We start from the raw sequence: 14,216 nt of genomic DNA, 5'->3' as shown, positions 1-14,216 counted from the left end.
ATACAGGCACCTACACAGAGGTGATGATTTTTTTCTGCTCTCACATAAACAACCGTCCGCGGAGGTTGCGCTTTCGCCCGCGCACAAGAGCCGCTTTTGTCCGTTTGGGAAGCGAGGGGACACAAAGGGGGTCGGAGCGGGGGTTTTGCTGTGGGAGCCGCTTGGGATGGGGATCCCGGTGGGGACCGGCGGCCCGGCCGTGCCCGGGGGCCTCGGCCGCGCAGCCCCGCGCAGCCCCGCGCAGCGCCGGCCCCGCCGCCGCGCACAGAGCGGCCTTTGAGCGCACCCAGGGCAGGGGCGAGGCGGGAGGAGCGCGGGGGAAGGAGGCGGGAGGAAGGGACACCAGGAGACAAAGGAATTTCTGAAAATGCTACGGGAGACGGAGCAGGGGACGGGACGGCGGCGGCTCACGGCATTTTTTATTTGCTTGGGGTCTTCTTATCATTATTCTTTTAAAATTACTACTATAATTTTGTTCTAAAGTGAAGTGCGGATCAGAGTCCGCTCCGCACAGGCCAACCGCAAACTCTCGGCTCCTTCCTCCCGTTCCTCTCTCTTCCTCACAAAAACCAGAGCAGCGACAGCGTTTTGTCCCTACAAGTCAAGCAGGGAAATAAAAGAGGGGACAGAGCCTAGAGGGGAAAAATTCCGCGCAGAAATATCGCGACTCCATTCATTCACCCTGACACCCTGTTCTCCCGTGTCCATTCCCCTCTCGCATGGCCGAAAATATGAGGAAAGGAAGAAGGGACGAAGCGGCAGCGGAGGAAGCGGGGCCGGGCCGAGGCGGGCCCCGCGCTCCCGCACACGCGGAGTTTGGCCGCCCTCGGGCCGCTCCGCGCTGCCCAGCACAATGTCCAGCCTCGCAGAGGTCAAGGGGTTTGAGAGGTCAGTCCGGGGCTCTAATGCCCAGCTAATCGCCTAGAAAACGTGTCCTCTGCGTGAACTCTATCGGGGCCGGCGAGCTCTGAATTTTGCCTCCCCAAATTCTCCCTCCACCCCTCCGACACATACAAGATGCGAGGGGCCCAGGGCGCTCCCGCGCACCCTGGAGGGACCTTAGGAATCCCTAATGCCCCCATCCCCGGAGACACCACCCCAGGGGTGTCCCAGCTCGGGACGTCTCGGGACATCCGACCCCCTCGGGACCAGCAAGGCCCCCTGCTCCCTGCAGAGGCCCGAGCCCTTCGGGATTCTCCAAGCCGCAAAATCCCCCAAAGCCTCCTGTGCAGGGAGACACGGGCAAGCAGCGCTCGTACAAAATAATAAATCAGAATAAGAATCAAAACGGACCGAAAGGAGCGAGAAGCCGCCTCAGTCTCAAACCCGCAGCCTCCCTCAACCCGCCTGCAAAGTTTCTGTGCTCGCTCCCTTCGCTCACATCGGGCAGCATAAAATGAGCAAACAGAAGGAAAGCCCCGCACAAGAATTAATGATTTTTGTTCTTTTTTTTTTTCGGTCAGAAATGCATGCCAAGAGACCAGTGCTGTTACCTGCATCGCTCCCACATCCTTTTTCCACGGCCCTCATGGCTGGGGTGGTTTCTTCCAAAGTGAGAGGTCTGGGGGAGGGGGCGGCTTGGGGGCTTTTGCTTTTGTTTTTTTTTTTCTCCCCCAAAAATAAAGCTTTCACCTTTATGATCCAGATTTTATTAATAATATTATTATTTCCCCTGAAGATTCTGGTAGGGCTCCGGGTGCTTTTTCCCAACAGACGGTCTGCGGAGATTTGCTGTTGAATAACAATGGGAAAAGGATAAGTATTTAAAGAAAAGAAGTGATTAATGATTTTCTGTATAATTCTCGCATTTTTCTTGGCTTCTGTCTGCTTATAATGGCTGTGAACTTAGGTCCTATAGAAATCTTCTTTTCTCCCCCTTCTATTCTATTCATACTTTCCAGCTTTGATTTGCTTCTATAGAACCTGCATTCCTAGAAGCATATGCTTTTTTTAAGAACTATTTTTGCCATTCTTAGAAGCACTACCCTGAAAATAACGCCCTCTTTGCACCCACAGCAGATCAAAGAGTAAACAGTAAAATAAAATGCAACAACAGCAAAACAACCCCAACCTCAGGCGTTACAATAAAATACAGCCCTTGGCACCCTCTCTGGGTTAAAAAAAAAAAAAAAAAAAGAAAAAAAAAAGGGAAAAACGGTAAAACAACAACATCAACAAAATAAACTTTAAAAGTCTCCAATTGCTGCCTGGGAACCCAAAATCCAAAATGCCTTTATAAATCCCCTTCTTCTGCATTAGAAACGTGTATCAAATCTGTATCATGTGACTACATTAATATTATTTTAAAGTATGAAAGTGTCAATAGAAGGAAAAATATAACGGTCCTTTGTCTGGGCTGGGGGAAGGGCCACATCTGAAGACACTTTATTTGCAAGGTGGTCGCGCAGTGACTTAATACAAATAAAGCCCTAGTAATAAACACAGGCCGGCCTCAAATGTCCCAGGCGCTGCCTTTGTCCCTGGGATATCGCGCAGCTTATGGGGGGTCTCCAAGAAGCCCATAAACACTGAACAAATAAGCAAAAGACATTTTCGTTGGAGGCAAGTATAAGAAAATGATTATTTTCCTCAAATGGGGAGAGGAGGAGGCCTCCCCGTCGCCCCCCCACCCGGGCACAATAGTCTTTTTCTTGTATTTCTAACTTAGAACTGCAGTGTTATTTCGTCTTGAGCGGTATTTTCGATACATTCTATGAGAAAGAAAATGAAAATTAATACAAGAGCTGCGGCTCACAAAAGAAGCCATTTGTCTTCTTGATTATCTATTTGCTTGTCAGGCTATGAGCTATCGCAGGAGCCAGCTCCTTTGTAATATAAAAATACACAGAAAACCTGCAAACACCGAGAAACATCTGTGCAAAAATTAGACTCATTAATGCATTAACTACCTTGGAGAAGGAGATTTTTTTTTTAAATCAAGAAGTCTCTCTAGAGAAATACAGCGTTCCATCAATTCTTTAAAGCCAAGCCCAGCACTAATGACTACCTCTGTTTTGTCTGAAACCAGTTTGGGAAGAGCATATTAATATAAGCTTAGAATAAATAAATCATAATATGTAAGGCTTAGCAGTACTTAAGGCTGATGTACCCCATAGTCAAACATCTTTTGTTTTCATTAGGGGGTAGAGGCTGTGCCATTGACAACAGAAAGCCCAGCTCAAAAGCGACATGCTTTTTAATTAAAACGTTGCAAAAATCCATTCCCCCCACCCCAGCACAACAACAACAGCACAAAGTCACACGGGATCAGCTTCACAATGAAACGTTTATTTCCACTCGCGGTTTTTTTTTTCCCCCTGCTGTTTACACGGGGGTTGAGGACGCGCCGAAGGACAAAAGGCGGCGGTGGCTTCGCGCCCGCGGCCCGTGCGCGGGGACACCTCGGTCCCCCCCGGGCCATCCCGCCGGGGCCCCCACGCCCCGCGCCGCCGTTTCCCGGCCCGGGGGAGCCGCTCTCCGCTCCCCGCACTCGCATTTCAGGTGGCACCACCGAGTTTCTAGACTAAATCTTTCCCCCCGCCTTCCCTCCCACCCTCACCAGACTCACAAGTGAAGCAATTAACCCAGTGGACTCCAAATGGCAGGGGGGAGCGGGGGGGTCCTGCATAAGGCTCCGTTCTCGCGCTTTCTTTGCCCACCACTCACTGAACACAATTTCACTTTGTTTTAGTGGTTTCCCCCCCAAATCCCGGGGCTGCGCCACGGCCCAGGGGGCAGCGCGGAGCACCGCGGATTTTCAGCTGGTTTGTTGGTTTTCGCCACCACGGGGATGTGCTAGAACCGCCGAGTCTTTGGGATGTCTGAATAGAAATTTTCGTTTTGTGGCTGGTAGGCGAGGGGAAAAAAATAGGGGATCCAGTTCGTCTTGAAGAAACTGAGCCTCATTTATTAAAGTGAACGCTGGTTGTCGAGGTAATAGCAGACATAAGGTCCATCCTTTGTACGGGAGAGTAAACATGACAAATGGGGCAGAGCTTGGCGTGATTAAAGATGAAACAAGGATCCATCTTAGCCAAATCTGAAAACTACTCTCTACAGCCTCCTCTTAATGGAAGAGAGGCACAACAGCAGGGCCCGGCTTTGTTGGAGCCGAGCCTCCCTCTGCTCCCCCTATAAATGCGGAGGACCCCTCCTTCCCTGGCTGCTAGAACAAAAAAAAATCCTGTGTTCCCTACACACACCCCCAAACTCGTACCCACAGACACGCTCTCATCCACACACGGAACAGTTATAGGCTGCTGGCTGGTCCATTGGATCGGCTTTGGGAAGCTCCTTGCTGTAGCTGCAGGCTGCCCGAGGAGCTCGAGGAATTAGACCTGATCTTGGTATTTGGTAACTTGTGATCTTTTTTCCATTTCATGCGCCGGTTCTGGAACCAGATCTTGATCTGGCGCTCGGAGAGGCAGAGGCTGTGCGCGATCTCGACCCTGCGCCTCCGCGTGAGATAGCGGTTGTAGTGAAACTCCTTCTCCAGCTCCAGGACCTGCTGGCGGGTGTACGCGGTGCGCGAGCGCTTGGGCTCCCCGCCGGAGTAATTGGGGTTTACTGAGCACACACAAAGGAGGGAGAAAGAGGAGAAGAAGAAGAATTACTGAGCTGTTCCTCCCGCCCCCCGCCAAAAAGCATCACACGTTCTTTGGGGGTGGGGGAATAGTCAAAAAATACACCACAAACCTTCTAAAAATATACCCAGAGACTATCTCCAAATCTCCACCTCCATCCTCGTTGCTTGACGTATATTCCTGTTTTTATAAGGTCCCCTAGACACATTCTCCATGCCCTCTGCGAGAATGTGCGTGCGTGTATGTGTGCACGCATATGTGTATATATATATATAAAAATACACACCCCCCTACCTGAGCATCACTCTACTATCCCCAAATCTTTAAAGTTCCCCCTACACTCATATACGCAGACAAACACAGGATTCTTTTCGTTAAATATCACACTGAAAAAAAAAAAAAAGAGGGGGGGTGGAATAGTAAAAGTTTACTCAACCCGCCACTTAAATACAAATTACGAAAACATAAAACTTAACTTATGAAGATTCAACAGCCATAAAAAAGTAGCCTGCAAGAAATTGGAGGAGGATGGTAACAGAGACTTCAAAGGCACATGGCCAAGCAGAGCAATAAAAATTTATGGAGGATGTAATTATACCGCTCTGCAAACAGGCGCTCGTAAATCTCCGCGAATGGTTATTTTACAACTGGTGCAATAAGATTTCTACAAGACTTTGAGGTGCTACTTAGTATAAAGCAAAGCCTCTTTAGTTCACTTACCCGTGCTTACATGGACTTTTTTCATCCAGGGATAAACTACCGGCTCTTTGCACGAGGACCTGGCCGGGCTTTGGTTCAGAGAGTTTTGGCTGCAGGAGGGCGGCGGGCTGGGGGTGCCCGGCTCGCAGGGCTGGTTTGGCTCAGAGAGGTGGCTCTGCAGTCCGGCCGGAGGATGGACATGACCCCGGGGGGATAAGACCGCTGCTTGGTGGCCGGAGCTCGGACAGGACGAGTAGAGCTGCTCGTTGCACGCTGACCGCGGCTCGTACATCGCTTCATGTTGGAAAGTGCCCTCTCGCCTCTGGCTGCTGTAATATTCCGGCGAGTGATTGGGAAGGTAATCGCTGTGGGAATACTCTTCACAGGGTGGGAACTTGGGGTCCACATAGTTGGAGTTGATCAAAAAGGAGCTCATGGCCATTAATTTCTTAGAATTGCACACACGAAAAAAAATATATACCCTAAAATTTATTCCTGTCCCCCCCTTTACTCGTTTTCCTGTTTCGTGAAACCCTCCTACTTACTGTCAAGTGAACAAAGTTGGAGTCCATGTGACAGCACGGGCCAATGACGAGGTGGCCTGCGATCCCCGGATAAGGAAATCTGCCCGGCACGGGCTCTCCCGGGGCCCCGAGCATCCCCGGGGAGGCGGCCGGGGGCGCCCGCTCCCCTCCGGCCGCCCCGGGCCGCCCCGCGGCCGAGCCCCGCCGGCCCCCGCCGGGCCCCGGCTCCGCAGCGCCCCGAGGGCTCCGGGTGGCCCCCCCCGGCCCTCCCCCGTCGAGGGTGTGTCTTGGACGGCAGGAGGAAAAGGCGGGGGGTGGAATAAAAAAGGACAACAAAAAAATATATATTTTAAAGTGCTACGGGGCTACGGATCAGACTCGCTACCCCCGCATGTGGTCCATAGCGGTCCCTCCGGGTGGTGGCTGCGCCCCAGTGCCGGCTAAGGTGATACGAGCGGGAACAGCGCGCCCCGAGCCTGGCAGAGATGGATAGGGCTTCTTTGGGATCGATAGGGAATTCAGCAGCTAATTCGGGGTGCCCGCTCTCCTAAATCACATTCGGCTGCGCCTTTAGATGGGCTCCTTCCCACGCGCGGAGGGAAAGAGAGCGCGTCCTCCGAGTGGGGAATCAAGGGCTCGATGAGCAATTACCGAGAATTAAGCGAAGTCCCGATGCAGCTTCGGCTCGCCCGTAATAAAGACGCTTTAAAGGCCACAGCAAAGGGACAATCTTTCTGAAAGCACCCGAAATGCTCCGATTGGCGCTAAAATCCGAAAGGCGCAAAAATCGCTCCCCAGTCCCGTTTTTGCTCGGTGTCACTGCCGCGGTGGCACAAACCGCAGCCATGGGGGGACCCCCGTCCCTGCGCGCAGCGCTGCTGCCCGCCCCCCGTGTGAGCAGCTCTGATTTTATCTCCAAGTGATGATAAACTTTATCACGGGAGAGCTCGAGTTAGGTTAAGGTCAAATCCAAAGGATTTCTTTTCAGCTACAAAGAGGCTTTCTGTAAGACCTTGTTTTCATCGTTTTATTTAGGGATTTTGATGTGATGGGGTGTAGGTTTTTTATTTTATTATTTATTTTTATTTTTATTTTTCATTTTTGGGGGGGTGGGAGGGGGTGTTGGTTTTGCCTTCCCGGATTGTGACCTGTAGTGTTTGTGTCAACTACATATTCCCCTAGATACGAATTTGTGACCCAACTTCCTTTACACAAATTCGGATCTACAGGGTACATATAGAAGACAGATGCATCCTCCTTGGTCAGAGATCTTCTACTTTTCCTACTGCCAAAATTATCTTCCAGGGAGAGGGGATGGGAGAGCCTTAAAGTTTGTAACTAAAGAGACTGAGATTTAATCTATAGATAAAGAGGGTTAAAAGATTTTCAGAAGAAACACAATTAAAGCACCCGCTCAAAATCCGAATGATTTATAATCTTGCTTAGAAAAAAAGAAAAAAATTATTTATCTACCTTCATACCTTATGCATTAGATTAGTAATATTATATATGTATAAAAATCGTATCCTGGACTGGGTATATTAACATAGACATAGACAACGAGAGCAGAATCCGAATAATAGTGTTTTAAAAGTAAAATGCGACGCTGCGCCTGCCTCGGCCGTGATACCTTCCTAGTTATTCTCTAATGCAGCACAGATATTTCATCCATTTTTCGTTCTTGGAGGTCAACCAAGGTTTTAGTTTATACGTGCGTGTGCGGGTAAATTATACATATAAAGAAAGAAAGAAACAGATGAAAAGAAATACAGAATGTAAAGGCAGATGGGACGACAGTTTTTTTTTTAATGACAGGCAATTCTTTTTACAACCCGAGAAAAAGATCAAAGGCTTTTCATTTCCGAAAAAAAAGGGATATAAAACAATAAAATATTCATACTGTCTAGGTAATGAACCTTCATTCGGAACTAATGAGAGTAGCATCACGTTGAGATTTCGTTTAAAATTACAGTTGCCAAAGACATTAAAAGTAGAACATCCTCCCCTAATTTCGGTTTTGTGTATTTCAAAAGAAACAACATGTTTTTGGTCAAGTATTTCCCGATTTTATCGTTATTTCAATGTCACAGTAGAGAGACTACCCAAAAAAGTAAAAGGAAACAAGAAATGCTGATTTACTTTGCAGTAAAATTTTGAGTGCGGATGCTTTTCCCCCTACCTTTCTGATAAATATCTCAGATAAATAATTTAGAAATGCCTGTAATTTTCCTATTAGAGGGGGGAAAATAGTTACGGCCACGATCGAGTGACTGAGTGTCCCGGAGCGCTTGGCCTGTGACTCTCTGTGCCCTGAGATTTTTTTTTTAATAAACTTTGCAGCGATCTGGCGCTTTTCCTGATAAAAGCGCCTGCTCTCCGGCTGAGCACATAAACGGCCGCGTATTTCCCGCGATAAGCGCAGGGCCACCCCGGGCCACCGCGCGCACCCTCCGCGCGCGCAAGGGCAGGTTTGGGCCGCAGGGCCGCGGCTGCTGCGCTGGGGAGCAGAGAGCGAAGCTCCGACTTCCCTTCCCCTGTAAAACTTGCCATAAAAATAAGAAGCCAAATCAAATCTGCTTGTACAAAGCGTCGATGGAAGCCATAAAATAATTCTATAGAACCGATCCCATTAGAGTCTTTTTTTCTCTCTTTCTTAAATTTTATTCCTCCTTTCCAATTCCACTCTGATTTATTTTATTTTTGTATTTCCTTTCGTCCCTCACCGTAGAGACCTGGTAAACTAAGCGAGTGTCATGAAGGTTCCTAGAAACAACTAGGCCTATCCCAGGATTTTTAACCCCCTCCCACGTATAAAAAAAAAAAGATATGTAATTTTAATTTTCCTTTCCAGTGACGGACAAAAGGGATTTGGTGCCAGCAAACCAGCAGCCCTAGCGCCTACCAGCCCTCTTCCCCTCCCCCCTTCCCCCCCGAAATCCTCCCAGAAATCGCACCCTGCCGCCTGGGATCCCAAATTAAACGGGAAGCGCCCCCCCCACCGCACACCTTGCTGCCTGCGCGCACAAATGCGCCCCGCGCTGCGGAAGTTCCCCGGGGCAGCGCGCGCCGGCGCTTTCGTTTCCATTTCAAAGCAGCGCTCGGACGGAGAGGGGAAGGGGCGGGGGGGGCTCCCTGCCCCATCGGGGATCGCGGCGACCCCTCGACGTCCGAAAACCTCCCCAAGGCACCTGCCAGAGCGGGGTGGCACTAAAAGCTTCCCTGCCAGCGCGCTCGGGGACGCTCCGTTGTCGCCTCCGCCGCATCCTGATCCCTAAAGAGGGGGGCCGGGAGTGCCCCCCCCTCCCCGGGCGGCGGCTCGCGCAGGTAGCGCGGGGACGATACTCACCTCGGCCGAGGGGCTGCGGGGCTCGCGGCGCTGCCCGCGGCGCCGGGCGCGCCCTCCGCGGGTCGCTTTGCAGGCGGCACCGCTCCGAAATCACCTAAAACCCGAGGCGCGCAGCACCCCCCGCCTCCCCACCCGAATCTAGGCTGGGCTATTCCGGGCCCTCTCCCCCGGGTTCCTTCTCGGCGACATTATTCCGCGATAACACTAATTTCTTTCCCCCCCCCAGTCCCCCCACCCATTTTTCGCCCCTCTGCCCTGTTTGGTGCCCCCTCCCCCAGTATAAAAAACCATTGTGTTCCGCGGCCAGCGGAACTGCCGCGGGCGGAGCGAGGGGCCCCCTGCGCGCCGCGAACCCCCCAACTTTGGGGCTGAATCGCGCAGTTTGTCAGGCTTTGTTAAAGAGCGAGGCGTGTCCGCGGCCGCGAGCCGCGCTGACCCGCGCTTCACCCCGCGCCGCTCCGCGCCCCCGCGCGTTACCCGCCGCTCCACGCGCAGCGGCGCCCGCCCGTCCCCAGGCCCTTCCCCGCCTCTAGTTCCCGGATACAGAGAAATTTATATATATATATATGTATATACACACACGCACAAAAATACACACACATATATATATATATATATTTTTCTGGGTGAATCTCCTCCAGAGCGGGGGTTCACTGCTTTTGGGGACCTCTGCGCTGGCAGCAACGAGCGCTGCGATGTCCTCTGCTCTGCCGGGTCCCCTCAGCGCACCCCCCCCGCCCCCGCGGAGGACCCGCCGGGCTCCGCTTTTACTACGAAGCCTCTGGCGTCTGTAGCGCAGCGGGGCGCGGAGAGGCGCGGAGCGGGATGCGGAGGGCCCCGGCCAACACCTGCCTTGCGACAGGGAATGGGGACCGAGTCTGGCTTGTCCTCCCCCCTGCCCCCCCAATGTCATTTTGTCATTTCTGGGCAGAAGGAGCGGGGGCGGCTCTGGGTTACCCTACCGAGGTGCAACTTATTTTAATTCTGCCGCGGTATTAAGCGGGGGCGCGGAAAGAGGGTGCGTGGAGTGAGCGCGGCGAGAGGGAGGTCGCCGGCCACGTAAATCGGGATTAAAACGCCGCGGATTGTCCAGCGGGGCGGGGGTGGGAGAGGAATCCAAGGAAAACCCACTCCAGAGTTGGGATTTCCGCGCCTGGCCAGGGCTGAGAGAGCCGAGGGCCAAGCCCCGAGCAGCAGAGATAAATTAGAAATATCCCTGAAAATCATCCCTTTAATTTCCTCCTTCTTTCCCTCCCTCGCTTTCTCCCCTCTTCCACTGCTTCAAATGAATCTACTTCAAATGAACATGCAGAATCGTAGTCCTAAATTGAAACTTAAACGTTATAATGTAGGAGTGAATATTATAGGGAAAGTTGGGAGGTGGGTTTTTTATTGCCATGAAATTATACCTGCTTGTTTTAATATCCCGAAAACAAATGGCCTTTATTATCCATTACCTGTTCTATAAACCTGGAGTAGAAATGACTGTTCTATAGAGATAAGTATAGTAATTACAAGGGCGAAGAGATGGATCACCCAAGTTACAACTAAACGGTAGCCCTTATATAGTGATATTTTATAAATACCAAGCAAATTCATGGCAATTAATTAAAACCGAGGCTTATCACGCGAAACAAAACGCTTTACGTTCTCTTGAATTTCACCTACTCTATGAATATATCCGCAACGGGAAAGCAAATGTATTTTCCAGAATGCCTTTCCCAGGGCTCTAATATTCTCTCTTTTTCTTCCAAGAAAAAAAAATGAACCCTGTTATAACTATTTAGCCGCTGAAAATATTTAAAAGCCAAAGGAGAGGGGACCGAGCATCAAAATCTTTTTTTCTTTCTTTCTTTTTTTTTCTTTTTTTTTTTTTAGGAGTTTGCCTTGCTCCGCTTGTTTGCTTAAGAAGCGATTGAAAAGATCTTCCCCAGTCCCAGTGCAAATAATATTTCGGGTTTGGAGGGTTCAAAGTCTGGCAGTGTAGAAATAACTTTGAAAGGCCAAGGGAAATATTTATTATATCAGTTCATTAAACTGTTGCAGTGGCCAGAGTGGAGTCACATTTCAAGCAAGAAATAGAGAAAAAATCCCATTCAAACTGCGGCGGAAAACGCGCTCCTCGACAAAATCAGCTCCTCCAACGGGATCGGGGGCGAAATGGGCACTTGAAAGTTCCTTTAAATACCTGCATTGGATATTTTAAAAACATCAGTGCATTGATTTCGCCGATTGTAGCTTTCCCACGATTAAGGTATAAATGCAGACAGTAAATCATGGCTGTGATTTCAAGCACATTTTTTCCTTTTTTTTTTTTAATTTCTTTTTGGTAATTATTTTACACTCCTACTGAATACTCTTACAAAAATATTTGAAGCTTTCCGCTCCTGAGCCCCAGGGAGGAGGCAGAGAGGCTCCTCTCCAAGGGTTTTAGAAGCATTTCCAAGGCAAGATGTTAGGACATATTTTCACGAACCATGTCAAGCTCTTTTTCTTTTTTTTTTTTTTTTTTTACTCCTCGGCATAATTTAAACCTTCTCCAAACAAAATTGATTCTCGACTGAAAATTATTTTTTAACTACTAGCGTTAATATCCTATGGGGACCGCGGGGTAATTGGATTTAATAAATGCATTTCCCCCTCTATTCCCTTAATTTGACTCTAAACAGCGTTTCAGGGTTTAACGATGGAAAATACCAAGGAATCGCCACGCGCTTCCTCGCGGGAGCCCCGGCCCCGGTGCCCCCTTCCCGCCGCCCCCCGGCCGCCCCCTCGCCGCTTTCCCGGCCCTTTTCTCGCCCTCGCACAGGACCGAGTCACGCACGGCGTAAACTTTTGACCCTCAACTTTTTGACCCTTCGAGCTATGATGCTGTACTAACAAGCCCCCCAAAGCACAGTCACCTTCCACGGCTCCAGCAACCAGCTTTGCACTGATTTCCCTATCTTATTTTGCTTTAAAAAAAATCAATTTTGCTTTAAAAAAATCTGTTTTGCTTTAAAAAAATCAACAACCACAACACCCCCTTTTCCGGACTTTTTTTTTTCTTTTTATTATTCTTCATTTATTTCTCCCTTTTCTTTATTTATCCCCCCCCCTCTCTCTTTTTTTTTTTTTTTGGCTAGGAGGAAGAAGGAAAGGAAAATCAGTCCTTCGGAAATACTAGAAATTTAGCTCCAGATCTCCAGATCATCCAACACCGTCCTAGGCAGATGATTTGTTCCCAATTCTTTTTTTTTTTTCCTACCTTCTGCCACCTCCGTTAACTCCGTAAATTTAGAGGAACGGCAAAAAAAAAAATCCTTAAACCAGAGCGGGCTTCATCTCGCTTTGCACCAATTCTCTTTTATTTGCCTATTGGGAGTTCACCTAGGCGAGTTGGTGACCGCTGCAATTAGCTCCGCATTGGGGTAGGGGGGGGACTATGTGAATATTTGGGTTCTATTGCGGTTATTTAGGGAGGACTCGGTAGCGAGTAGTCTCCGAGCTTGTTCCGGGGACAGAAGGGAGGTGGGCGACGGGGACGGAGAGTCTCAGTCCCGGTTCCAGCCCCGCGCCCGGCCTCGGTGCCGGACCGGTCCCGGTCCGGGTCCCGGCCCCGGTACCGGCAGCGCCCCGCGAGCCCCTCTCCGGCCCTCCTGGCAGTGAACTTGGTCTGAAGCGAGCTCTGCTGGCTGCTTGGGGACGTTACAGGCGAGGCCACCAAGTCCCCGGCCCCGCTTTCCCTTCCCCCCTGCTCCGGCTCCTGCCGAAACTTCCCAAATACCCCCCGGCCCCGGGCTCGCAGATTCTCCTGCATAAACAAATCCGGGATTTGCCACTAAGCAAATGCCCTTTACAAAAGCCGAACGCTGTCATTTGTTTTGACTTGAAAGGTATATATATACATACAGGCACACATATACATACACATGTTAAAAAGAGATAAATCAAAAGGAAAAAACTCATGCTAGTCTTATTCTTTCAACGCTTGCTGTCAAAATAGCTTCTTTTTCAAGCTATTTAGGGTAACAGAACACGGAAAACTACGAAGGGTGGACACCTCTCGAGTTAAGTTATCAACCTCCTTCCAAATACGATTTATTTGAAGATCAGGAGAGGAAAGATGGGAAGAAATAGCTCAGGTCCCGAAAGAGCCACGGCCTGAAAGGAAATTTCAGTCTTTAATCCGCCCTGGGCCTGGAAAGGGACCCCCCAGGTTACCTAATTGTGGCGAGATCTTTATCAAGGGGGTTTAAATAATTCCAGGAGCTCTTGCCTTCAGGCCGCAGGGACAATAAAGGAAAAGAAAGGGGGGAAATGGGGAAAAAATGAAAATTTTTTTAAAAGGGAAAGAACAAATTTTCAGGCTGAAATTCTGCTGTGTGGATGGGAAGGAGCTTTGGGGACATGCAGGAACAGGGGCTGCCCTCCCCCTGTCCGCCCTGGCGCTGGCGGTGGGGAGAGGGCAGCTCTTCCCAGCCCTATGGCACAGGACTAGCTCCCTACTCGTGATTTTCCTTCGGCAGAAGGAAATAAAGAAATCGCCCGAGCGGGGCAGGATCGTGGCTCCGTCACCAGCGCAGCCCCTCGAGGTAGATAAGGAGCTGTAATCTACGAAACTGTATTTTGTGTTTTGTGGAAAAAAAATAAAAAGTAAGAAGAAGAAGGAGAAAAAAAAAAAAGACCCCTTTGGCTGCTCCGAAGCAGAACTGCCACATTGTTGCTGGGTGTCGGGATTGGGGCAATCCGAAGCACATCCAGCCCTTTCCCAGCCCTCCCCCTCTCTCGCTGCGAGGCACCACCAAAGCATCGGGGACCTGGTGAATTAAAAAAAAAAAAATGGAGCTTATGTTTTCCTTAAAAAAGGTGACCCGGGAGACCCCGGGGTCCGCGAGAGCGGCGAGCGCGGGCGGTGGACGGTGCTCGCCCTCTCCTTGGGAGCAGCCGGGGCTGGACGAGTCTGCTGACCTCGCCATGATCCCTCTCGCCTATGAATTATTGATGAGATATGAGCTCTGATTTCGCTTTTCAGTAGGCAAACCCCATTATACTGTTAAAATGGCGATTTAATCGTTTAGAATA

General features: G+C 50.0%; 1 protein-coding gene across 2 annotated transcripts; it reads right to left on the bottom strand.

Annotated features, from left to right (window-relative positions):
• Nucleotides 1–1,633: 1,633 nt before the first annotated feature.
• HOXB4 (homeobox B4) lies at nucleotides 1,634–6,012 on the bottom strand. Of its 2 annotated transcripts, XM_088532657.1 has the most exons (4): nucleotides 5,828–6,012; nucleotides 5,304–5,730; nucleotides 4,217–4,566; nucleotides 1,634–1,731 (listed from the first exon to the last, which is right to left on the bottom strand). In XM_088532657.1, the coding sequence occupies exons 1-3, from the start codon at nucleotides 5,939–5,941 to the stop codon at nucleotides 4,250–4,252; spliced, it is 858 nt and encodes a 285-aa protein (XP_088388783.1). In that variant the 5' UTR covers nucleotides 5,942–6,012; the 3' UTR covers nucleotides 1,634–1,731; nucleotides 4,217–4,249. The 2 variants fall into 2 exon arrangements, with proteins under 2 accessions (XP_088388783.1, XP_088388781.1); XM_088532655.1 differs by lacking the exon at nucleotides 1,634–1,731 and having other exon boundaries at nucleotides 3,881–4,566.
• Between the last annotated feature and the right edge of the window lie 8,204 nt (nucleotides 6,013–14,216).

Source organism: Tinamus guttatus, unplaced genomic scaffold (assembly GCF_059628265.1).
Source record: "Tinamus guttatus ecotype Peru unplaced genomic scaffold, ASM5962826v1 Tinamus_guttatus_pri_ptg000463l, whole genome shotgun sequence".
NCBI lineage: Eukaryota > Metazoa > Chordata > Aves > Tinamiformes > Tinamidae > Tinamus > Tinamus guttatus.
Note: the sequence above shows the minus strand (reverse complement) of the source record. Positions and strands in the feature narration are given on the sequence as shown.

Coding starts and splice junctions, on each gene's coding strand:
- HOXB4 (XM_088532657.1), bottom strand. CDS start 5,941: ATGCTCGGGGCCCCGGGAGAGCCCGTGCCGGGCAGATTTCCTTATCCG. Junction 5,731..5,827: donor CCAACTTTGTTCACTTGACA/GTAAGTAGGAGG, acceptor TGCAATTCTAAG/AAATTAATGGCCATGAGCTC. Junction 4,567..5,303: donor AAAAGTCCATGTAAGCACGG/GTAAGTGAACTA, acceptor GTGTGTGCTCAG/TAAACCCCAATTACTCCGGC.